The 25,116-nt window shown below is 37.6% G+C and overlaps 1 protein-coding gene across 1 annotated transcript in view; it reads right to left on the reverse strand.

The window, feature by feature from the left end:
• The window catches only part of LOC145981347 (small subunit processome component 20 homolog), a 161,734-nt gene that overhangs the window by 16,113 nt on the left and 120,505 nt on the right, over positions 1-25,116 (reverse strand). Inside the window, exons 24-30 of the mRNA XM_083114575.1 lie at positions 23,306-23,473; positions 19,454-19,879; positions 14,726-14,896; positions 13,486-13,728; positions 5,890-6,039; positions 3,441-3,623; positions 803-1,112 (exon numbers count right to left, since the gene is read on the reverse strand). Of these exons, the coding sequence (XP_082970701.1) occupies positions 803-1,112; positions 3,441-3,623; positions 5,890-6,039; positions 13,486-13,728; positions 14,726-14,896; positions 19,454-19,879; positions 23,306-23,473 (1,651 nt within the window). The remainder of the gene's footprint in view (positions 1-802; positions 1,113-3,440; positions 3,624-5,889; positions 6,040-13,485; positions 13,729-14,725; positions 14,897-19,453; positions 19,880-23,305; positions 23,474-25,116) is intronic.

A 25,116-nucleotide genomic window follows, 5' to 3' on the forward strand; every position in this document is an offset into this window, starting at 1 on the left:
ATCGTGAAACGTCTGTTCTCTTTCACTTTTTCGTCGACTTTCTGCACCAAGTCGACAGTGATCACTGAGGGTCGCCCACTCCGTTCCTCGTCATGAACATTCTTTCGGCCATCTTTAAGAGCTCTTACCCATTTGCGTACCATTCCATCACTCATAATGTTTTGTCCGTACACTTCACAAATCTGACGGTGAATTTAACTGCTTTCACGCCTTTAGCACTAAGAAAACGAATAACAGCGCGTATTTCACAGTCAGCGGGATTCTCAATAGGCGGAGGCATTTTAAATACGCAAAAGCAAATGTATACACGATCGATTGTTTCCGCAATGGCGTCTATGGCTTGCCAACAGATGTAGGTTCACAGTGCGCATGCACAGGACACTGACCGCAGCGGCGGAATTTCGAAACGGTACTTACCTTAAAAATACGCCTCGTATATGTTTCTTTTCTGTCACTTTTGGATACTTGTTACAATGAGGATGAGTGATATGATGAAATTAATGAAGGGACAATCACAAAGACTGCCCATACCCAGGCTGGGGTTCAAACCCAGTACCCCTAGCATATAAAACATGCAGTGCTAACCACTCTGCCACGGTCAGCTCTAACATGAAACATGTTACAGATCACATCATCAGGTAGTACTTTAAGCTTTGGCAATCTTTGTAAAAGGTCACAAACATTTAAATCTTAATGCAATAAAAAAACAATAATAATTTCCGGATTGATTAACTTGGTTATTGAATGGAGTAGGACCACCGTTTTGTCAAATGTGTATTTTCACTAATTTAAAGAACCTTACCCCATATAGATTCCATATCCACCTGCCATTCCTTCCCCTTGAGAACGACTGGAACATTTACACACAACTTCAAAAGCAGCTGAAGGGTCTGGAACAAATGATAGTCTTTTTTCTTCTCCTCCTCTTCTTCTGGATCAGAAGTTTCCGGGGGCTTCAGCCTAACAAATTTCCCTGCATCATCACCTCCTATTTGAGGGTTGAACTGCACAAGCAACAATGGCAGGAGTGTAGTAAGCCTGCTGATAAAGGCATCCTTTTCCACCGACACAAAAATGCCACAAAGTTGAGCTGCAAGACGTCTGTGGTTTAACTGAAATATAAAATGACCACTTTTAAACAGAAATAAAGTGATTAATGAAGCTGCAGTAATCCTACTATTTTCACCTTGTGCACGTTACTCCCTATAGGTAGAGGCATGTATATTTCGTTTTTGACGAAAACAAGAAGTGTGAAATAACACATTGTAATGCTAATATTTCATGTTTCTGAAAGGTGTGAGGTGCATTTTTCTACCCTGTTTTGTCACGAAATGATGCGAAATGAACTGCAAAATGCGAAATAGACTCTTAAACACGAAATTTACCGTTTATATAGCAACGCGTCACTTTCTGAAGTCAGAATTATCCTGTGAGTTATGCAATTCACGGAAAATTGATTAATTCTGGTGCAAACAATTGAGAAGCAAAAATGGACCCTTTTATACAGGAATAAACTTAATATTCTGGTAATGATTTAATGTGCTATTAGAAGGGATATGTTTATTTTGTGTAATTGTGCAGTTTTTAAATCAAATTTTGGATTACATTCACATTTTTAAAACCAAAATGTCATTTTATATCCTGCTTTTTCACCGCTATAACACCAAAATATCATTTTATTTACTGCTTTTGAACCCAAAACTGACTCTGTTTTTGTACTGAAATGTTGCTTTTTTATTTACCAAAAATGTGTGACTCTATTGATAACACATTGAAAAAGAACTGGTTACATATACACATGTATTGGTGAAACTACGTGGTGAAAATTTTTCCTTATATTTTTATCGCCACATTACGTGACCATAAACATACCTGCAAGAACAATGTTCAAGATGTAATGAACAATCAAAATGTTAATTTCCAATAATTGTAGATTGCCTTTTATACCTCCATCTTATTATGCAAGGGAAAGCACTGAATGTTTGGTTGGTTGTGGATGCATGGTCATACTATGGGAACCAACTGTTTATTTTCCATGTGTGGTTATTAGGAGCCTGTTGAACAGGCCCGAATTCCAAAATTTCTAGAAAATTATTAAAAAAAAAAAAAAAAAACACCAACAGAATGTTGGGGCTTATTTTTTTCTTTAACTATTTGGATGGAGATCATATGATGTGAAAGGCGGACCTTTGTAGCGATTCCCATCAAATCTTAATGATTAGATTCCACAGGATCAATACAAGAACTGAGGGTGAATTATTAATTGTTAATAATTTCTCCCAAACTATTGAACTATTTTAACATGACTGTACAATTGTAAGAACACAAGAATGCTACATATGACATTTTTAATTCACTTTTGTTTATAGTGGTGACCATAGCAACCATCCAAATGAGATTTTTTTTGGAAAATTTCAAATTGTTTCTTCATCTTCTTCTCCTTTTAACTTTCATTATTGCGAGAAAAAAAGTGTTTAAATTTCACTAAATAATAATAATAATAAACGGATTTCATCTCTCTCTATGCTCTACTTCTATTTTTTTTGTGCAGCAAAGAGTGCGCATGAAACCTCCCATTCCAAGAGGAAGAGAAATTTTCAGGTATCAAGAGTGGCCGTGCACTAAAGTCTCCCCCACCCAACACATACACACAAAGTATGCTCACACATTATTTTCCCAAAAATGGTCCATATTTTACACATTTTTTTTATTGTGTGTTTGTAATGTACCAATATTGGCAATTAAGAAACAGTAACGAAATTCTATTTTTTGGGTCAAATAAGGTCACAGAACTATTCAAAAATCCTCCATAATTATTAACCCGAGTTAACTCGTACATATAAGGAAAGTACTACAAATGTTTGAAAATAGCATATAAACTGTCGAAAATAAAATGTCTTCACATCTTAATGCTGTCCAAGTTTACAGACTATCACACAGACTGTCTCACATCAAATGTTACCCACAGTGTGATAAACCCAAAAGCATGGGCTAACACAGAGTGCAACATCGCAATGTGGGCAATAGTACCTTGATTCGCAACAAATCTTCTTTCCTCTCGCATCACTGGAAAGGCGACAACTATGTAGTGTTACGGGAATCTGGTAGATGGCAGCAGTACCTCGACAAGCTATCTACACCTTCCACCTAGTGGCCAAAATGGGAATTAACACCTATTAAAGCTCAAATGAGACTGTCTGGGTAGGCAGAAAAGTGCACTGCAGTTGTACGATTTTAACGAGATAACTCGGGTAAATAATATGTAAAGCAAAAACAAATTCTGAGTTAACTCGGGTTAATCAGGCAAGTGGTTAAGAATGTTTGTACATAACACAGTACCAAGTGAATACAATGGACTTTCCCTTACAAAAAGAAAAAAAAATGCAAAATTAGGTACATGAAAATGGACAAGGAATAAAAATATGTTTAAACATTCCTACCTTCTTATCCTGGAACCAAACTACCAACACATCAAATAATTTGTCCCGATCATTCCTCTCCAATCTGCCTAACATTGACTTTAAACACTGTGCAACCATTTTGCGACACGACGGCAACTCATCGTTCACCAGCCTGGCTCCTAAGGTAACGAACAGAATGTCTGCATAGTTAGACATCATATTCTGCAATGAAAAAAATTGTTTTCAATGTAACCAGAGTTTAAAGAGAACAACAGAACAGTAAAATTTCAATTTCATGCTTTATGTAACCCATTCTACTCACACGTCGGACTGAGTACAAAATTAACAATTGGCAGCATTTGATATTGTCACCAGCAGCTTGGTTACTTTGTTGCTTTCATCTAATTGTTGGGATAAATGAAGACTGCCCTGTTTGTACAAAGACTGTCGCAGAGAATGTGAGACTAATTCCTGTATAGGAAAACAGCGACCTCCATTGGCTAGCAAATGTACTAGGGTGAAAATTTGGTTCATTAGCTGCCGATTGAGACCAAAATGAGCGCAATAGGTCAAACAGTCGTGACTGCGTAGCAGTTAAAAGACAAGCATGTACATGGACCCCTCCAAGAATCATTAAAATGAAACAAAAAAAAATTACAAACCACAAAATTTTTATTCAGAATCGGCCATATCGAGTAGACGTACATCTTTTTCAAAATAGGCACCATTGACAGCTAAGCAAGCATCCATACGCTCCTGTAACTTTGTGAATGTCTGAAAATTCATCGTCAGGTAGCGAACTGAAGAAAACTTGCGCTGTGATGATCACTTCTTTGTTTGTCATGAAATGACGACCACATAAAGTGGCCTTTAAAAGTGGAAATAGCCAAAAGTCGCAGGGTGCAAGGTCCGGGTTGTATGCTGGATTTGGGAAAATGTCTATTTTTCTCTTCGTCGCGTAATCCTGAAAATCACGAATAATTGTTGCAACAGTATTGACTAGCGTCTCGTTAATCATGGACGGTCTTTGTCCAGGATCCGGAAGCAAAGCACCTGTCTGTCTCACCTTCACCTTCTCTGCAACAGCCTTTGTAGTAATAGAAATATAAAACTTGTAGGGATGGGACAGATTAATCTGTACTCTATCAGTATCGGCTGATATAGGCATATCGGTAACATTACCGATCCAATGGACCATTCAGCTTCTTCAAGGACCATTTGGACTTTCGTACTGGATCGGTAGAATATCGCTTATCGGTATCAGTAAATTTCATTAGTAGCTATCAGTATTGGCCAAAAGTTCATATCGGCCCATCCCTAAAAACTTATTAAAAAATCTCAGATTACATCTGACAGCATATTTTGAAATACATCATATGCTAATGTACTGAAGGTGAAAAATATATGTTTATTCATCAAAACTCAGTGGAGTACAGAAATATTGCTGAACTCTCCTCACAAATAATTTTAAGATAAGACCTGTAACCTGTAAAAATGATTGATAATGAATTAAAACTTTAAAAATGCAGAAAAAATTCTGGGTTGGGAGAGACATGGTATTATTTTATTCCAAGTGGTAAGAATTAATCTCAACTTACTAGAGTTATTAGTTTTTGAACGTGGGCACATGAAAAATATATACTTGAAGTTTCAACAATTTTGAAATTTCAGGTTTTATTTCCTGTTTTTAAGATGCACTATGATAATTACCAGAGGCATATAGGTGTCAGGTGCATTTTCCTACCATTTTTTGTCACGAAATGAACTGCAAAATGAGAAATGGACTCATAAATAGGGAGCAGAAGTTGATGAAATGTCATCTTTTTTCTGACATCTCGGACAAGATGCCCATTAAATATACACAGTATTACACTTCGGCTAGAACCAAAAAAAGGTAATTTTAAAGTGCATTTTTTTGCACTTCTTGACAATTTTCAGGTTTTAGGTCATTTCCCCCAATTTTCGGCATTTTTACGTCATTTTTTGCAATATTCGGTGTATTGTTTCGTCATATTTTGTCACTTCTTTCATTTTGGTAATATTCTTGAGTCTTTTCACCAAGGTGAACATATGCCTATATATATCTCTCGCAGGATTGCAATTTACAAGCACAGATGCAGGAGATTAATGCATTTTACACCTATTCATTCAGTGTATACGACTTTTTCATTAAATTGTTTAAAAATTATTTGGTTGATTCCATTGGAAATCCTCGTTGCATATTTTGATTGAATGTGCATGTGGTATCATTTGGTGCCCTTTTTTTTAAAGCAAGATTGCATTTTGTTTAATTTCCGTTTCATTTCAATTTTTAACCTGAAACTCACAAATTTAATGGTAATTTTTTGCATTTTTTTATGTCATTTTTTCCATTTTTTAAGACATTCTATAGGTCATATACCTATATTTTTAAGGTCATCAACTTCCGCTCCCTACTCATAAAACACTTGTCTGTAGCACTTCACTTGTGAAATTTATGGAACCATACCTGAGGGAAGTTCTTGATGATCATATGCAACATTTGAAGTGCAGATAAACGGCCTGTTTCCAAATCAAAGGTCAGCTGCGCCAAATAAAACTCTATGTGCCGATACAATTTACGTCCTAGTGGGTAATCCATCAAGTACTGGAGAACAACCTGTCACAAGAACAAAAGAAATTACATAATGTTATTTATTTTTTAATTCTACTAACACTTAATCAAAACATCTTTCCACCCCTCAGCCCACTTTTGTTTTCAGTATAGTGACACCACAGGCAAAAGAGTCTTCACAGAACCACTTGTCCTGTGCATTGTAATCGTGTATGGAGGGGTGAAGCATTCTTCCTTATGGTTTGAGTTGAACAGATGGTAGAGGAAGATGTGCGAAGGCTTTTGGATGAAGTTTCCTTTATTTGTGGTTGCTCTATGACTCCTTAATTAGTCTCAAAGTCAGGACAACTTGCACAAATGGGCAGAAATGTAAATACCGTATTTACTCATGTATAATGCACACTTTTTTCCACAACTTTTGTCCCCAAAAACTGTGGTGCGTATTATGCACGGAATAATTTGGACAGCCAACATGAAACCGTATATGGTCATTCCATGATTTTGTGACACCTGCATTGATTTTTTGTGTTTAAGGAACCCTATCATGTTTATATATCATTGTAAAGCTTAAATTCTGTAGTTTCTCAACATGGCAACATTATTCAATTCAAGATGGCGACACTAATGTGCAATGCGGTTGAAATGAACTCAACACAAAATGAAGGAACATTCTGATTTTTATGGTACTTTGGATGAACAAAAAAAATAAGGAAAAAGAAAATAATAATTAAAATGTATTACTTGCCAAATAATGTGACATATTTGGAGTATGTAAATGCTTTAATGGAAGAAATCTTTTGCTGCTAACTGCTAATTTGAAGGTCCTGAATGTGGAAATGAGGAAAACTACATATAAAAGTCTAAAGGCCATGGCCCACAATTTTTCACTTTCAGATGTAATATTCTGCTACATCAACAAAAGCAGTCTGGCAGAATTCATGCATGCACCTCTTACAAATAAGAAAGCCATTTTGTGCACCTGAATTATACTGCGCATTATATACGAGATATAATTGTTTGTCACTTTTCCTTATCAAAAACCAGAGTGCGCATTATACATGCGTAAATACGATATTTAAGCTATGCATGGTAAGAGGGTATTTTTTGTTATAAATTAAACTTCTATACTAAAGTCATTGCGCAACACATGAATAAAATAGCTATTTACACATTATATGATCTACTGTAATTTCATTTTCAATAGAAACCTATTAGAACATTTCATTTTTAATTAGCAGAAGAATTTAAGAATTTGCAGACATTGGTCTACTACACAATGATAATGACTTATTATTTTCAAGATCATTTTTATAAATACGGAGAAACTAGTACTCACTTTTATCCGCGAAGCTGTTTTTTCTTCTTTTTCGATTAATTTCAGTGGCCACTGCCACCATCCTCGTTGGAACTTGCTGCGCTGTTGCTTGGCGGATAAAAGTGAGTACTAGTTTCTCCGTATTTATATACTACCGCGTCTCTCTTTTCCCAATCATGAATCATTTTTATGATTGCACAGTTTTGACACTGTGGGCCAAAATAACAACAAATGGAATAATTATGCACTCATTTACATGATATTTATAGAAATGCTGGATCAGCAACTGAATCAACAACATAAACTCATATTTACTAGATCAGCAGTTCTCAAACTCTTTTCTCACTGTAACCCCTTTAGTCGTAACTAAACGTGTATTGTACCCCTACCATAGGTTTTCTCCGAATAGTGGGTTTTTGGGAATGTTTTTGGCAGACGAACTGGTGGGGCATCTTTTATATGTTGGTGGCAAATGTCTGCAATAGAGCACAATGGCACTCGGACTATATGTGGGAAGATGATAAATGAATAAACATTAGAATCCTACATTTATTACAGTGATCGCCATTAAAATTGCAACACCCAGAAGGAAATGAGATAGAAACACGAAACTTGGCAAATATGTAGTTCATAATAAGATAAGAAAATGATTACAGTTAGAGTTCGGTGGTGTGACATGTGACACGTAGAACATGGTTGCATAACCCCAAGAAGCTAGTAGCGTGTACAGCCTCCACGGGCGGCAATAACTGCTGGAACACGGCGAGGCATGGACAGAATGAGTCTATCGATGTCTGCTTGCGGTATGGCATCCCAAGCGGCTTCCACACGGTGCCAGAGGTCTTCAACATTACGTGCCGGAAACCTGAGTTGGGCCAGCCGGCGACCCACCATGGACCAGACATGTTCAATTGGCGACATATCTGGCGAACGTGCTAGCCAAGGAAGCAGGGGCACGTAGTTAGCTTCCATAAATGCGAGGACATTCCTTGCAACATGGGGGCACACGTTATCCTGTTGAAAAGTGGCATTATGCAGTGCATGGATTAATGGGACAGCAACAGGGGTGAGAACCTGTGTGATGTACCGTTGGCTGTTCAATGTCTCTTGAATGCGTACGAGACGCGAACGAACACTCATGGCGATGGCACCCCATACCATGACACCCAATGAAGGCCCTGTGTGATGATGCATCATGTAGGCGTCATGAAGCCTAGTGCCACGGTGCCGCCACACGCGTGTACGTCCATCATGATGTTGTATACAGAAGTGGGATTCATCAGAGAACACTACAGCATTCCACTCCGTCATCCATGCATGACGGTCTTGGCACCATCTCAGACGCAAACGCCTATGCTCTAGCGTCAGAGGAATCCGCAACAGTGGGCGCCGGGAAAAAATTCCCCGGTTAGCCAAATGACGAAGCACGGTTCGTGGGGACACTGGACGTTGTAAAACATCCCGTACTTCATGCGCAATCCTCGTTGACGTGGCCGTTCTGTCTGTAAGGGCCATGCGTATCAGACGTCTGTCTTCTCGTTCCGTCGTCAGACGCGGACGTTGTGAACCTCTAGGTCACTCTACAGTGCCTTCCTGGACCCACTGGTTCCATACACGGATCACTGTGGATGCATTCCGTCCTACACGGGCACCGATCTCACGGTAGGATAATCCGCATTCACGATATGCAACAATTCGGCCGCGATCGAACTGGGAAACCTGCTGGAATCGCTGCCGTATTCGACGACGTGGCATTGCTGACCGATTTAACACACTACACCCACGACAATGCACTTTCACTGCTCTTCTGCACCTATCTGACCTGCTACAGGTACCACTTACCAGATGGCGTGGCAGGCGCACATGACGCATGATGGCCTTGAACATCTAATCATTTCCTTCTGCACCTCTTCTCTACACACTGTGCACATTTCGTCCGATTCCGATTACTCCTTCTGGGTGTTGCATTTTTAATGGCGAGCAGTTTATTTTATTTGGTGTTCCTGTTTACAATCTTTATGATTACTTACAAGAATAAAAATGTGAAACAAATGTATGCTAATGTAGTATATATATAAAAAAAACTTTAATTTTTATATATTTTTTAGTTATTAAAACAAAGTAAAGAACAACAAGTGTGTAAACAAACTATCAAACACAATTTTGGAGTTTTTATTGTAAATCCTCAGAGTTTCTAGTGAGAAGGAGGTGCCTGCATAGCCTGACAGTTTCTTCATGTCTGGTTGTGCACTTGAAACTTTCAGGGAGAGATTCGGCTCCAAATTTAGTCTATTGTAGATTTCAAACGTAAATTCTATTATCAAACATATGAAACAAAGATAAGTGTGTCAGTGACAAAATCAGCATTATTTTCCTGTTGAGTGTTAAAGGTACGAAGTCTGCTCTACACACCTGCAGTTAAAATGTTGTCGTGTGGGTATTCTCGAGATTTCTCTTCATAGCTGATCACTAGGGGCATGCATATTTCGTTTTTGACGAAAACACAAAATGTGAAATATCACATTGTAATGTTAATTTTTCTTGTTTCTGAAAGGTGTGAGGTGCATTTTCCTACCCTGCTTTGTCACGAAATGATGCGAAATGAACTGCAAAATGCGAAATAGACTCTTAAACACGAAATTTACCGTTTACATACCGATGTGACACTTCTGAAGTCTCAAGTATCCTGTGAGTTATGCAAATCACGGAAAAATGATCAATTCTGCTGTAAATATTTGAGAAGCAAAAATGGACCCCTTTATACAGGAATAAACTTAACATTCTGGTAATGATTTAATGTGCTATTAGAAGGGATATGTTTATTTTGTGTAATAGTGCAGTTTTTAAATCAAATTTAGGATCATATTCACATTTTTAAAACCAAAATGTCATTTTACAGAGTGTCCGAAAAGTCACGCAACCCGGTGTTTACGACCGTATAACGGAATAGCGAAACGGAGTGAGAAGAAACGCTTTCTGCCAAGAGAATGCCGGGAAAATTTAGAGAGACAAACATATGTAAGAACATGCATGTTTTAATAACAAATAAGCAAAGTGTTGCCAAAGGCGGGAAAAAAATATTTGCAAATCGTGTATATTGATGCACAGAACTCACTGAGGTAAATTATTGCAACATTTCACAATACCAACGAACAATTTGGATGGCCATCTAATGAATTTGACAGAAAAAGATGTTTGACGAAGTTTCAAAAACATTGCAGAAGGGAATAAATGGGCTGTTCCAAAAATCGATGTTTTCACAATATTACGAGGGACACTGGCAACACTGCTGGTGTCACGTGTCACTAACAGTCGTGTTTCACCTCAGGCTATCACACTAAGGCACTTTTAACGACAAACGAGAAAGTTGGTTATTCTCGAACATATGCAATAAATTACATACACCTTGCAACCCTGAAATGTGGTTTCAATTGGATAGGTATGTCAACAGCCAAAATTCCAGGCATTGGTCGACAGAAAACCCGCATCAGTTGCACTCTCCGAAAATCGGTGTATGGTGTGGAATATCGCGACGTCGTATTGTAGGACCGTTATTCTTTGAGACAACAGTGGATTCTGCTGTGTACGGGGATCTCATAATGCAATTCGTTGCTCTCCTGGAAAAAGACGAACGTGATGTTTGGCTACAACAAGATGGAGCAACTTGCCATACATCTAATGAATCTCTTCGTATGCTGAGATAATTTTTTGGTGATCGTCTAATATCCAAGGATTTATGGCCCAGTCGCTCGCCAGATTTAACATCTGGAGATTTTTTTCTGCGGGGTTACTTAAAGGGGAAAGTATACCAAACGGGACCCAGAACATTGGAGGAGCTGAAACGAAACATTACACAGGAAATTAATAATATCGGTGCTGCAACCCTCAGGAAGGTATCTGAGAATATGATCAAGCGAACCAACTTATGTATCCAAGAAAATGGTGGACACTTCAAACATTTGCTTTAATTTGTAGCGATACCCACATTTCAGGGTTGCAAGGTGTATGTAATTTATTGCATATGTTCGAGAATAACCAACTTTCTCCTTTGTCGTTAAAAGTGCCTTAGTGTGATAGCCTGAGGTGATACACGACTGTTAGTGACACGTGACACCAACAGTGTTGCCAGTGTCCCTCGTAATATTGTGAAAACATCGATTTTTGGAACAGCCCATTTATTCCCTTCTGCAATGTTTTTGAAACTTCGTCAAACTTCTTTTTCTGTCAAATTCTTTAGATGGCCATCCAAATTGTTCGTTGGTATTGTGAAATGTTGCAATAATTTACCTCAGTGAGTTCTGTGCATCAATATACACGATTTGCAAATATTTTTTTTCCGCCTTTGGCAACACTTTGCTTATTTGTTATTAAAACATGCATGTTCTTACATATGTTTGTCTCTCTAAATTTTCCCGGCATTCTCTTGGCAGAAAGCGTTTCTTCTCACTCCGTTTCGCTATTCCGTTATACGGTCGTAAACACCGGGTTGCGTGACTTTTCGGACACTCTGTATATACACCACATTTTCACCGCTATAACAGCGAAATTTCATTTTATTTACCGCTTTGGAACCCGAAATTGGCTCTGTTTTTGTACCGAAATTTTGCTTTTTTATTTACCAAAAATATGTGCCTCTACTGATCACGTAACCCTGGGGGGTACGCATACCACAGTTTGAGAAGCACTGTACTAGATGTAAACAGATAATGTAAATGTTCTTCCTGCTTCCTTTTTCATTATGCATGTTATTGCAATAAATCATGGCTATACATTAGAGTGCAACACCAAATTTACATTCTTGGATTTTACATTTTATCACATTATACATTCATCCTCGTGGTTCCAGCACAGCAAAGTGTTATAAACTTTCACAATCTTTATATTTTCCCACATTTTAAGTTCTTCACCTTGGTCCCCAGAAGAATGTAAAATCAAGGTGCAACTGTATGAACTTTTAACCTGCCGTTGGTTGACATGTTAGTGCTGCCCTAACATTGAAATTCATCTGCTTATATATCTATTGTAAAATATGAAAGCTCTTTGAGTCGCAGTTTAGCAGTCTTTTCTTTTGTTACGGTTGGAAAAATATAATAGGGTGGAGCGTTCCCTTCCGTTTAGGAGTTGTGCCATCATTGTCAACAAATTGTCAAAATGTTAGTGTGATGCTCACACATCGACCAACAGCGAGACTGTTTTTCTTCCTAATTTTTTCGTGATTTTCATTTGTCCTCTGTGTTTAAGTGTCTTTCATCATGATGGACAATACTCATATATCACAATGGTTAATGGATGATACAGACTATGAAGTGTACGTCAGGAGCAGTGCGATATTCTTTATTCAGAAGATAGTGGTGTGGATTGATTTGCTTTATTTTACTTCGTGTCTGGTGCCACTTCTTTTGACTAATTCGTGAAGATGGGGATGAGTATGTCATGATGAAATTGACGAATGGACACTCACAAATATCAATCCCCAGGCTGGAATTTGAACCTGAGACCCCTGGCATCGTAGCATGATGTGCTAACCACTCTGCCACGGGGCCCGGCTCTTCATGATGGACAATATTCATATATTACAATGGTTAATGTACGGTACAGACTATGAACATGAACGTGAGGAGCAGTGGAATATTCTTTATTCATAAGATAGTAATGTGGAGCAGCCTGGCATGAGTGATCATGAGAGCAGCAGTGAAGTATCAGCCATGGAAAACGACCATCGAACTCAAACAAACAAATATTCATCGGCCACAGAACACTGGATGTGTCGAAACAACAATGTGGTTGGTATATTCACAAAATGAACAGAAAATGATATTGAAAACCAAAAAAGATCAACGAAATTTGAAAAAAATGAAGGTGTTAACATCGTGTAGTTTTCTCATGCTGTATCATATCATGCAACTATCATACACAAGAACTGTTATCTCGTACACAAGAACTGTTATCTCGTACACAAGAACTGTTATCTCACACACAAGAACTGTTATCTCGTACACAAGAACTGTTATCTCATACACAAGAACTGTTATCTCACACACAAGAACTGTTATCTCACACACAAGAACTGTTATCTCGCACACAAGAACTGTTATCTCGCACACAAGAACTGTTATCTCACACACAAGAACTGTTATTTCACACACAAGAAGTGTTATCTATCAGAAAGCACATACCTGTCTTGACTGGTCCCTAATGTAAGGCATCTCAGAAGTGATGCTCAGTTGTGCAACTTTCCTCATAACATCGTTGATTTCATGTGCGACTAGTTTACGAGACAAGATGGCCTTCAGAAGGCCAAATCCCGTTGCCTGCCTTGTATGATCATGAATATCATTTTCTGCATATATCAACAGAACTTTCAACTGATCTGTGTCGATTGTGTGGAATTTTACATCTCTTACAAGAACAGTAATTGCCTAGAAGAAAAAAATATGAATTTGAAAAATTTTATTTAGAAAGTTAGAAAGATTTTTTTTAACATTAAATCTTAACCTTTGGGGGGGGGGGGGGGGAGGGAGGTCTCTGCAGACAGGAACTTTTCACTCAATCTTTTCAAACTTACAGCAACCTAAAAAAATTATATGAAGAGAACTACAAATTGTCATAGAGATGAAATATTTTTTTAAAATTGATAGTAGCTTATACAGGGTGTTTCACTCGGGGCGGAACCCTGTATATCGTTCATAACTCGGACACTAATAAAGATATTGCAATGAAATTTGGAGTGGACTTACGTCCATTCATGCGAAGTCAGGTGACATCATAAGAAGTGCTGGAAATGGCCACCATTGGTGTCCAGGCAGCATTGGATGCGGCGTTCCATGTTGTGGAAAGTCCGTCTCAGTACGTCAGGTGTAACTGCTTGGATGGCCGCACTGATGTTTGCTTTCAAGGCCTCTATGGTTCACAGTTTGTTGGCATAAACCTGCAACTTCAAATGTCCCCACAAAAAAAATCAGGCGGTGTGAGATCGGGCAAGCGTAGTGGCCAAAGTCCCCTGGAAATTACGAGGCCGCCGAAAAAAGACCGGATTTCGGCTATGCTTGACCGTGAGGTGTGCGGTCATGCTGCATCCTGTCTGAAATAACCAATGGATAATTCCTCACCATCCAGTTGGTTCAGGGGCACGAGCGATTGGCGATGTTGCTACTCCAGGTTGCGTGATGTTTTGCTGCCTGGACGCCAATGGTGGCCATTTCCAGCACTTCTTATGATGTTACCTGACTTCGCATGAACGGAGGTAAATCCACTCCAAATTTCGTTGCAATATCTTTATTAGTGCCAGAGTTATGACCGAAATACAGGGTTCCGTCCCGAGTGAAACACCCGTTACGAGTGATTGGGTGGGCTGTCAGAGGAAGAGAATCACTCTTCTTGCATTCCAATTTTCTTTAACATAACTGCCATTCTTACCTTAAAAGCTGCGGTGACCAAATCAAAATTCTCTCCTCTTCCCATTCCTACCGAAGCATACTTATGAAGCAGCTTCATTATGGATGAAGTTATGGACTTGATATGAGTATGCACAGAGGGCATATCAATATTGAGAACCCAACACAAGCAACGCAGGGACAAGATTGTCAGCTGGAAAAAAAAATCATAAAAGATACAGTAAGAAAAAGTCACTACAGGTATTTACTGATTAGCTACAATATTTACAACACTGCCTCTTATCAACAATCACTATTTCTTTACTTGGAAATATGTACGGTGGAATCCCGATATTATATTCCTGAATTTTATATTTGCCCACGTAATACATTCAGTTTTCATGGTAATAGTAATGTTTTAAATTACTACAACTATGTTCAGTGTTTTTTAGTGTAATAAGAAGTCAAGGGTTACATTTGCAAGACACATCATACTTTTAAGTTTTTCTTTATATTTATGAACAAATGTTTCATCAATTCGGGTTTGCAGATATTTTCTTAAAAAATCCAGATCTACTGTTAAGTGAAACAGCAATTTATACATGTTTATGATTGATTTCATAAAATTTAGGGATGGGCCGATATACAATTTTGGCTGAGACCAATAAATTATTGATATAAAATGCATGCATATTTAGTTTTTGACGAAAACACGAAATGTAAAAAAATGCATTGTAATGTGAATTTTTTATGTTTTTGAAAGATGTGGGGTGCATTTTATTACCACATTTTGTCACGAAATGATGTGAAATGAACAGCAAAATGTGAAATAAACTCAAACATGAAATTTAGGGTTTATTTACCAATGTGACACTTCCTGAAGTTCTAATTATCCTGAGAGTTTTCCAAATCACAAAAATTTATTAATTCTGATGTAAATATTTGAGAAGCAAAAAATTGACTCTTTTACACAGGAATAAACTTCGTACTCTGATAACTATATAAATGTGCTATTAGTAGTGAAATGTTAATTTTGTATAACAAATGTAGTTTTTAAATCAAATTTAGGTTTCTATTCATACTTTTAATTCATAATTGGGAAAAGCGAGATGCAGTAGTATATAAATACGGTGAAACTTGTACTCACTTTTATCTGCGAAGCTGTTTTTACTTTTTCGATTAATTTCAGTGGCCACTTCTACCATCCTCGTTGGAACTTGAAACTTCACGGATAAAAGTGAGTACTAGTTTCTTCGTATTTACATAATTTTAACACTAAAAATGTTATTCTATATATCACTTTTGATTGCAAAATGTGCCTAGTATTTGTACCGATATCTTGATCTTTTATTTACCACAAATATGTGGCTCTACCAATAATATATAAATCCGATATAAAATTACATGTGGTTAATTACAAGTTACTAGATGAACCGAGCTTATTTAATGCTAAAGGAGCTGCATATTTAGACATTTACTTAAAAAGGTACAGAATGGATATTATATAAAATCGGACAAGGGTAATCAATAATCAAAACGTCATAATGGGAAAAGGCCAATACAGTGACAAAATGCAAGCAAAACTAAACTCTGACGGGTACAAAAAGCTGAAACGTGACCCCACAAGCAGATACAATACAGCCATCCGCCGAGCCATAGATAACTGTGCCCTCCTTCAAGATAGTGAAAAGAAGAAACTAAGGAACACCCACCCCAGCCTTCCCTGTGCATATGGCATACCAAAAACTCACAAACCAGGAACCCCCTTGAGAATCATAATGGCCGGCTTCAATCAACCAAGTGTCCACCTAACCAAATGGCTCCTCCAGAAACTGAACGCCCACAATGACAAACTCACCTACTGCCTAAAAAACAGCCTCGAGGCAAAAGAATTTGTCACCTCTTTTGTCAAAGCCGACAACTGCAAACTAGCCAGCATAGACGTAGTGGACATGTACTCCTCCATCCCGATCAGCCTTGCACTTGACTCCACCAGAACTTGGCTACTCAGCAATAACACGCCTCCATTTGTAACTGATGAAATCTGCAACCTTCTACAAGCTTGCCTCACCCACAACTATTTCCAGTTCGAGAACAGTTTCTTCCACCAGACAGGGGGCCTAGCGATGGGCAACCCCCTTTCTGCACCCCTATCCAACATAGTGCTGCATGTGGCCGAGAAGTCAATTCTCACCCAACCAGAGTTTGCTCACATAAGATACAAAAGATATGCCGATGACACCATTGTCATTTACAAACAGGAAGAGGACCTAACCCTTCTCCTAACTGCCCTCAATAACATACATCCCAACATAAACTTCACCGTTGAAAGGGAACAAAATGGCCGCCTCAACTTTCCCAAACCCAAATGGATCGCCTTTCCATACCACCCTACCACATCTGGAAAATTTGCCAAGGCCCTCAAACCCTTCAACATCCGAGTAGCACACAAACCCATATCCCAAATCGGAAGGGCACTACCCAACTTCAAGAGATACTACCTACCCAAACTTTCATCCCCCGGTGTCTACAAGACCACATGCCAATGCCACAACACCTACATTGGCAGAACCATCCGCACCGTCCAAGAACGGATTAACGAACATGTAAAAGATTCCAAAAACGACACACCTAAATCAGGCCTCTCCCAACACCTCCACTCCACTAACCACACCATCTCCTCCATATCCATACTTCACCCAACCGGCTCTGTCATAGAAAACACCATCAAAGAAACCCATGCTATCATCCAGCAGAAACCAGCACTAAACCTAGACAATGGACAAGCACACCCAACTTGGCACCCTGTCCTCAGAAAGATCCCCGACCTGAAAAAGAAAAGATGCTATGCGCATACTCGACCCCCCTCCAGCCACGCGGGGAACAGGAACGGCACATTACCGAGCAACACGGCCCAGCCCCCCAACCCCCAACTTGCAACGCCACCGGACAACAGGAAGCAGACGACGCAAACCAAGATGCGCGCGCCAGTGCTGCCGAACGGGAAAAATCGCAACCACCGCCGCCCGGGAACAAACAATGTACTGACGCGGTACCATCTCCGCTTCAAACGCCGTACCCTTTTGTGAATGAAGTCAGTGGATCTTCGAAATTAATAGGATTGAACCATTAAATTGTGCAACGCGGAATTACGAAATCTTTTAAATTTCACGTAAGTAATTTTAAACTGCGTTTACCGCAACCACCATGAATATGTTTATATGCATAAAAATTATAACAAAATGGCACAATATTGCACTAGATTGTATCATATTCATATTTCATAGGTATATCGGATCGGTAAAATAAACGGCAATTTTACTAATATGCCTATACCACAATTCAATTTCCCCAAATTCTTCCAGGATTCAGATTACATTGCACCCTAAAATATGATCACTAGGGCTCCACAAGAATGGCACTTGACACCATTTCAGTTGAATTATCCTGTAATTATGCAAAAGTGACATGATTAAGAGATAGTAATTCTTGTATTCTGATTATCTCTTAGCAATTCTTAGAATATTTTAAAGCAATATCCTGTGTATTGTACTGATGTGTAAACTGGAGGCCTGATTTTACAATTTCCTATGTTTTAAGTTCTTTGGCCACACTACATTGTTTAAAGCATGTCGGGTCAAGGTCCATTGACATACCAGTATTGACTGATATAGATGTATCAGTAAAATTACTGATTATTTTACCAATCTGATATGTCTATAAATTAGGGATGGGCCGATATGAAATTTTGGCCGATACTGATAAAGTGCCGATATAATATTTACCAATACCGATAACCGATATTCTACCGATCCGATATAAAATTAGATATGGTACTTGAAGAACATGAAATGTTCCTTGATCTCCTTAACAAATGTGTGTTTTGAGGTGACTGCATTGCAAAAGAAGTTGAATATTTAGACAATTACTTTTTTTTAGAAAGTAGGGCATCGAGATTGTCCATAAAAATTACAACAAAATGGCAGAATTTTGCACTAAATTATAAGATATTTATCGATATATCGAATTGGTAAAATAATCGGTAATTTTACCGATAAACCGATATGCCTATATCGGCCGATACCGATAGAGTACCGATTAATCGGTCCCATCCCTACTATAAATATATTAGGGATGTGCAGATATGAAATTTTGGCCGATACCGATAAAGTACCAATATAAAATTTACCGATACCGATAACCAATATTCTACCGATCCGATATAAAATTAGAAATGGTCCTTGAAGAACCTGAAAGGTTCATCGACCTCCTTAATAAATGTGTGTTTCGAGGTGACTGCAGTGCAAAATAAGTTGAATATTTAGACAATTACTTTTTTAGAAAGTAGGGTATGGAGATTATCCATAAAAATTACAACAAAATGATAGATTTTTGCACTAAATTATCAGATATTTATCGATATATCGGATCGGTAAAATAATCGGTAATTTTACCGATAAACCTATACACCGATATACTTTTCACACTAGACATTTTTTCGGCACAACACGGTTGCAGGTGTTCACTCAATGATGCAATACTCCCAACTGGCGAGACCGGGTAAGTTCAAACTTGCAGCACAGATAGACTAGGGGTGTCGCATGACGTCACAAAAACTGTTGTTGCCAACTCCTTTTTGTTTTTAACTTATGCAATCAATCAGTTTTTTTTTTTTTTGTGTGTCACACCTCGTATATCATCTGACATTTGTACACCTTAGGGGAAAATGTGTAGACACACGTTCTCTGTGCCGAAAGAACTAGAGTCTTACCTGCAAGTGTTGTGAATCCAGAAACTCCACGAGCATTGGAACGATTGGATCCATCATCGGCAAACATTCCTCCCTTGACAACTCCCGTTTTTCTCGCTTCAGAAGGGTATGATACAGCGACAGACTAAACTCAATGAGGATGTGGGCATTTGTCTTCTTCGAAATCTTTGGCACAATGCCAGATCTTTTCGGCTCCTGCATGATGATGTAGCTGTCCGTAGCTAAACGAGATGGATCCGCGGACTGCTTCTTCTTCTTTGCTGACTCCTTGGACAATTCAGGAATGCTCTGCGACATGATGCCAAACAAGAAGATAACGAGCGATTCCCTTGAAATGAACTTGTTGTCAGCCAGTCCAAGTACTACCATCCTGAAGCACTCCGAGATCTTCCTCACTATCTTGAATGAATGAGTCTCGTTCAGCATCTGCAAAAGGTAAAAATGATATAAAGTGAATCTTTTAAGACCATTCATACTCTCCTGTTTTGCATGCCTATAGTTGTAGATACCTCCATTTTCTTCAATAAATTAAGTGAATGAAATGATGAGACACGTAATGCTGAATCTTCAAATTACATTAAATGCTTGATAGAAATCACTTGAAGAAGTATATGATGTATAACAGGAACTTCCTTATACACACAAAGTTAAGAAACTGCAGTCATACTTATAACTAGAGCCCATAAGTTCAGGCACTAATTGTCAAAATAGGCAGGCAAAAGGCATTTATAATATGTAAAATAGGCACCAAAAACAAAAAAAATAGGCAAATAAACCGAAAAAAGTGGCAAATTCCAAGTCACTTATATCTATAGTTAGAGGCATGCTTATTTTGTTTTTGGCGAAAGCACGAAATGTAAAATAACACATTGTAATGTTAATTTTTTATGTTTCTGAAAGATGCAAGGAGCATTTTCCTACCCTGTTTTGTCACGAAATAATGCAAAATGGACTCCTAAATACCAAATTTAGAGTTTATTTACAGACACAACACGTTCTGAAGTTTCAATTATCGTGTGAGTTATGCAATTTACAGAAAATGGATTAATTCTGCTGTAAATATTTGAGAAGCACAAATGGACCCCTTTATTCAGGAATATACTTGTAACTACAAAAAACGTGCTATTGGAAAGGATATGTTTATTTTGTGTAATAAGGGCAGTTGTTAAATAAAATTTAGGATTATATTCAGAATTTTTAACACCAAAATGTCATTTTATATACAGCGAAATTTTATATTTTATTTTTCGCTTTTTAACTCAAAATTGACTCTGTTTTTGTACCGAAATCTTGCTTTATTATTTACCAAAAATATGTGCCTCTACCTATAATATAATTCAGAGTTAAATCTACATGGAAATAACACTTTTTTTGTTCTTCTTTGTTGCCTTGACTGCACATAACCACTATCTTTTTTTTGGTAAGTTCCATAGCATAAAGAAAAGAATCTCCACCATTAAGAATATCACAAATTGTCTTCAGTGTTTCACTTCCACATTTACACTCAATACATATTTGCACTTTTCTGTAATAGATAACAATACATATTTGCACTTTTCTGTAATAGATAACTTTTTTCTCGTGCCACTATAATCAGCTGTTGCACCGATTCCTCGAAGACTTTCACTGATGTTTCACCCTTTTTTTTCAGCCTTGTAATTGTCTCTGGCAGGACCACAATGGGCTAATAAATAATGTTCTTGAAGGAAAAATAAGTCTACAATTTTTTTATTTGTAAATTTAATTGGAAATGGCAAAAAAAAAGGCAGTAGGTTAAAAAACAGGCAAAATGAAAAAAGCTTCTAAAACATTAGCAACAAGAAAAAAAATATCAATAAATGCAGCAGAAAAAAAAAGGCAATTTGCCAAAATTCCGGGGCTCAATTTTTAAGACTAGTCTTGATTTGTTACAAAGAATCTTCCTTAAAACAATGCCATGCTGATCATCTCATGCTGATGATATGATCAGAATCTAATGTAATCCATCCAATTCTCTGTCCGCAGTGCCAAAATGGAAAGCTTTCTTTGGTTTGTGAATGGGACATGGACATGTGGGTTATTTATTATAAGTAGAACAAGACAAAAACACATGTTTGAACAAATAACGTATTTGACTGAAAGCTGAACATATGGCCCAAGACATTAACATCCATTATATCTTGAGACATAAAACCAACAGAATACAGTATTGGCTCGAATATAATCCACCCCCGCATATAAGCCACACCCTAAAATTTGAAGGAGCAAAAAGATGATACTGAATTTAAGCTGAGGGAAGAAAAGAAAATGCTGGTAATCCATTTCCCGGCAGATTCAGGGAAATATAATTAGGTAGGTACATAGGTATTTTATTATATCATAAATACAGTACATACAAAATACAATATCATTATTGAAAAATTAAGGTTACAATAGTGTGCTATACCTACGTACTTCAAAGCTTTCTGTTGACTACCGGCACAGTCCTTATTAGGCAACAAAATTTGCCTGTTCACCACCGGCTTGATGATGCTTTCCTCTCCACACGATATTGGCGACAAACCTGTAGATCCACTTCAGTAGAAATGAATACTTGTATAAGCTTAGAGAAGAATGGATACAATCTTACGAGGGTGGATCATTAAGTATCGCACAACAATTTTTTCCCGTGATGTTATTGTGGCTAGGACGTTGAAATTTTACAGATGTATAGTTTGAAGTTCGCGCTAGAGACGGCATTTGTTCGATCAGGTATAACTCTTGCGGCAGAAGCGTGAACTACTTAACAAAGATAGCGCACATGTTATTGTCGTTAATGTGTGAAAAGCAAAGAGCTGTAGTTCGATTTTTGTGGGCGAAAGGACAAAACCCTAGTGAATTTCTCAGGGAAATGTTGGGTGTGTATGGGGAAGACTGTTTGGACCGTAACAACATCTCCAGGTGGTGCACATTCTTTCAAGAAGGCCGTGTGAACCTTGTTGACTCGTCACGTTCAGGGCGACCAGTAACAGCTGCAATGAAACTGAATGTTACAGCCATTGAGCAGGCAATTCTCAACGACCGGCGGATCTATCTCAGAACCTTGTCAGGGTGGTTCAACATTTCAGACTTCCATCTGTTTGGCCCAATGAAGAAATTCCTTGGTGGCCAACGCTTCAATTCCGATGAAGAAGTGCAATCGGTTGTGCGCAGATGGCTGTATTCCCAATTGACGGAGTTATATGAACAGGGTATATTGAAACTAGTGCCACGACGGGAAAAATGTGTTGAAAGACTTGGCTTCTATGTAGAAATGTAGCTAAAAGATGAGTATAATTTATGTTGCCTTGCCTATTAAACTTCTTTTTTAATAAAATGTTGTGCGATGCTTAATGATCCACCCTCGTAATAAAATCAAAAAGTACGTTATCAAGAATGCTGACAGTTTTTACAATGTCCAGTTAGAAACAACAATGCTATTGTTGGATAACATTATGGTATCTACAATGGGGCCCATTTCTACACTGCTAATGTTGCATTATCGTTATTTCAAAATGAGAAATCAGCACATTTTTAACAGCAAATGATTTGACGAAGTGTCAATTGTTTTAAGGTCGCGAATATAAGATGCATCCTAATTTTTCACGATTGAAATTTGGATAAAATGTGCAGCTTATATTCGGGCCAATACGGTATATCTGTTCACGGCATCTTTCTTACTCTCCCCCGGGAAGGCCAACCGAGTAGCCATGTACTAATACCTTGGTCATAAAATCCCCGTACCTTTTGTATGCTGTTGCTTTAGTACTAGGACAGTGTCTATGATAATTAATGAAATAGTACTAATATTATATTGTTTCTATCCTTAATAATTAATAATAACAACAATATTACCTGCTTCAATGGCAGAATCAAATCGGTGAGACACTTTTCAGTGATGAACTGTGCTAAAATATTAAACATCTCATAGCTTCTATTTGTCTTTGCTTCCTTCCATTTTACAGTGAGCTTAGACACTTCTTTCTCTTCAGACAGCTGGCCGAATAAATCCATTTTGCACACCTAGAAGAATTTTAAATCAGTCCACTATTATTTCGATTATTAAAAGTCCTCTATCTCACAGAAATAGCTTTATTTGAACTTTTCAATAAATGTGCCATGATGACATAATTTCATTCATTATTTTAAAAATTCTCAGTCAACAGTTTCTTTTTGGACTGGATCGAGGGCTCAAACAAGTGATTTATTTTTTAATAGGCCTTAACCTTTCTTTTTCTTTAGTTGACAAACTCAAACTTCTTTCTCGCTATTTTAAAACATTTATCTAAAAATCACACAACCAAACCTACTAACATTTTCTGAATGTAACAGTAAAAAAACTTCTTACTTCACATGCGGCAACATATTTGTTAAAAACAATAAAAGACACACAAACCGCACAATAAAAACACCGTAGGAGTTCTTCCATGCTTTCGATTCCGGTCAACAGATGACGAAAGTGACACAGTTGAACCACTGCTGGCGTAGCCCCGTGTCACTTTAGACCAGCCCTGATGACGATTCCAAGAAGGAATTGAAAGCTTGGAAGAACTCCTAAAGTATTTTTTAGGGATGGGATGGACCGATTAATCGGTACTCTATCGGTATCGGCCGATATAGACATATCGGTGTATCAGTTTATCGGTAAAATTACCGATTATTTTACCGATCCGATATATCAATAAATATCTGATAATTTAGTGCAAAATTCTGCCATTTTGTTGTATTTTTTATGGATATTCTCCGTGCCCTACTTTCAAAAAGTAAATGTTTAAATATGTAACTTCTTTTTCACTGCAGTGACCTGGAAACACACATTTATTAAGGAGATCAATGAACATTTCAGGTTCCTCAAGGACCATTTCTAATTTTATATCGGATCGGTAGAATATCGGTTATCGGTATCGGTAAATTTTATATTGGTACTTTATCGGTATCAGTCAAAATTTCATATCGACCCATCCCTAGTATTTTTTATCGTGCTGTTTGTGTATTTTATTATTTTTAACAAATGTTCTGAATAGTTATAATGCACACATTGTAGTTGGACTAACATACTATAGTTATAGCAACATTTACTAGGGCGGAGCTGATACTGATGCCGATGTATCGGAATTGGCCATGGTGTCGGAAAGTATCGGTTGTAATTCATTTCCGATACCAGACAATACTTTTCCGGTATATTGGTCTTTCACACGGTCCGCAAAAATGCCGTGCGACATGTTCGGGGAGTTTACTTATCCGAGAAATTATGCAAAATTAAACTTCCTTTTTATTTTGCACAAAAAACTATTTTTTGTGATTACGTTACATCTATTTTCATAGTCTGATGCAATTCTTGAATATTCTAAAGCAAATTTCTTGGTAAATTTATTTTCCTGTAGTTTACGGTTATTACAAGCATAAGGAAACAGTTTTTCGTTGTGACGTTTCAGGAGAACACACACTCCCTTCATCAGACATTTATTTTCATTTTGACTAAAGATACAGTTATAACAATGGTTAGCAATTGTTTAAACATAAAGAATCCGTTATATAATGGATGTTGTCAATGTTACATTAAATTTTAAAGATGGTGGCTTACTCCATTTGTAAAAAAGAAAACTCCATACTGGATCTATGTTACCATTTTCATTATTTAATTTATTCCAGTGTTTTTCTGCAAT

This window comes from Lepisma saccharinum, chromosome 29 (genome assembly GCF_977018435.1).
Source record: "Lepisma saccharinum chromosome 29, izLepSacc3.1, whole genome shotgun sequence".
Classification (NCBI taxonomy): domain Eukaryota; kingdom Metazoa; phylum Arthropoda; class Insecta; order Zygentoma; family Lepismatidae; genus Lepisma; species Lepisma saccharinum.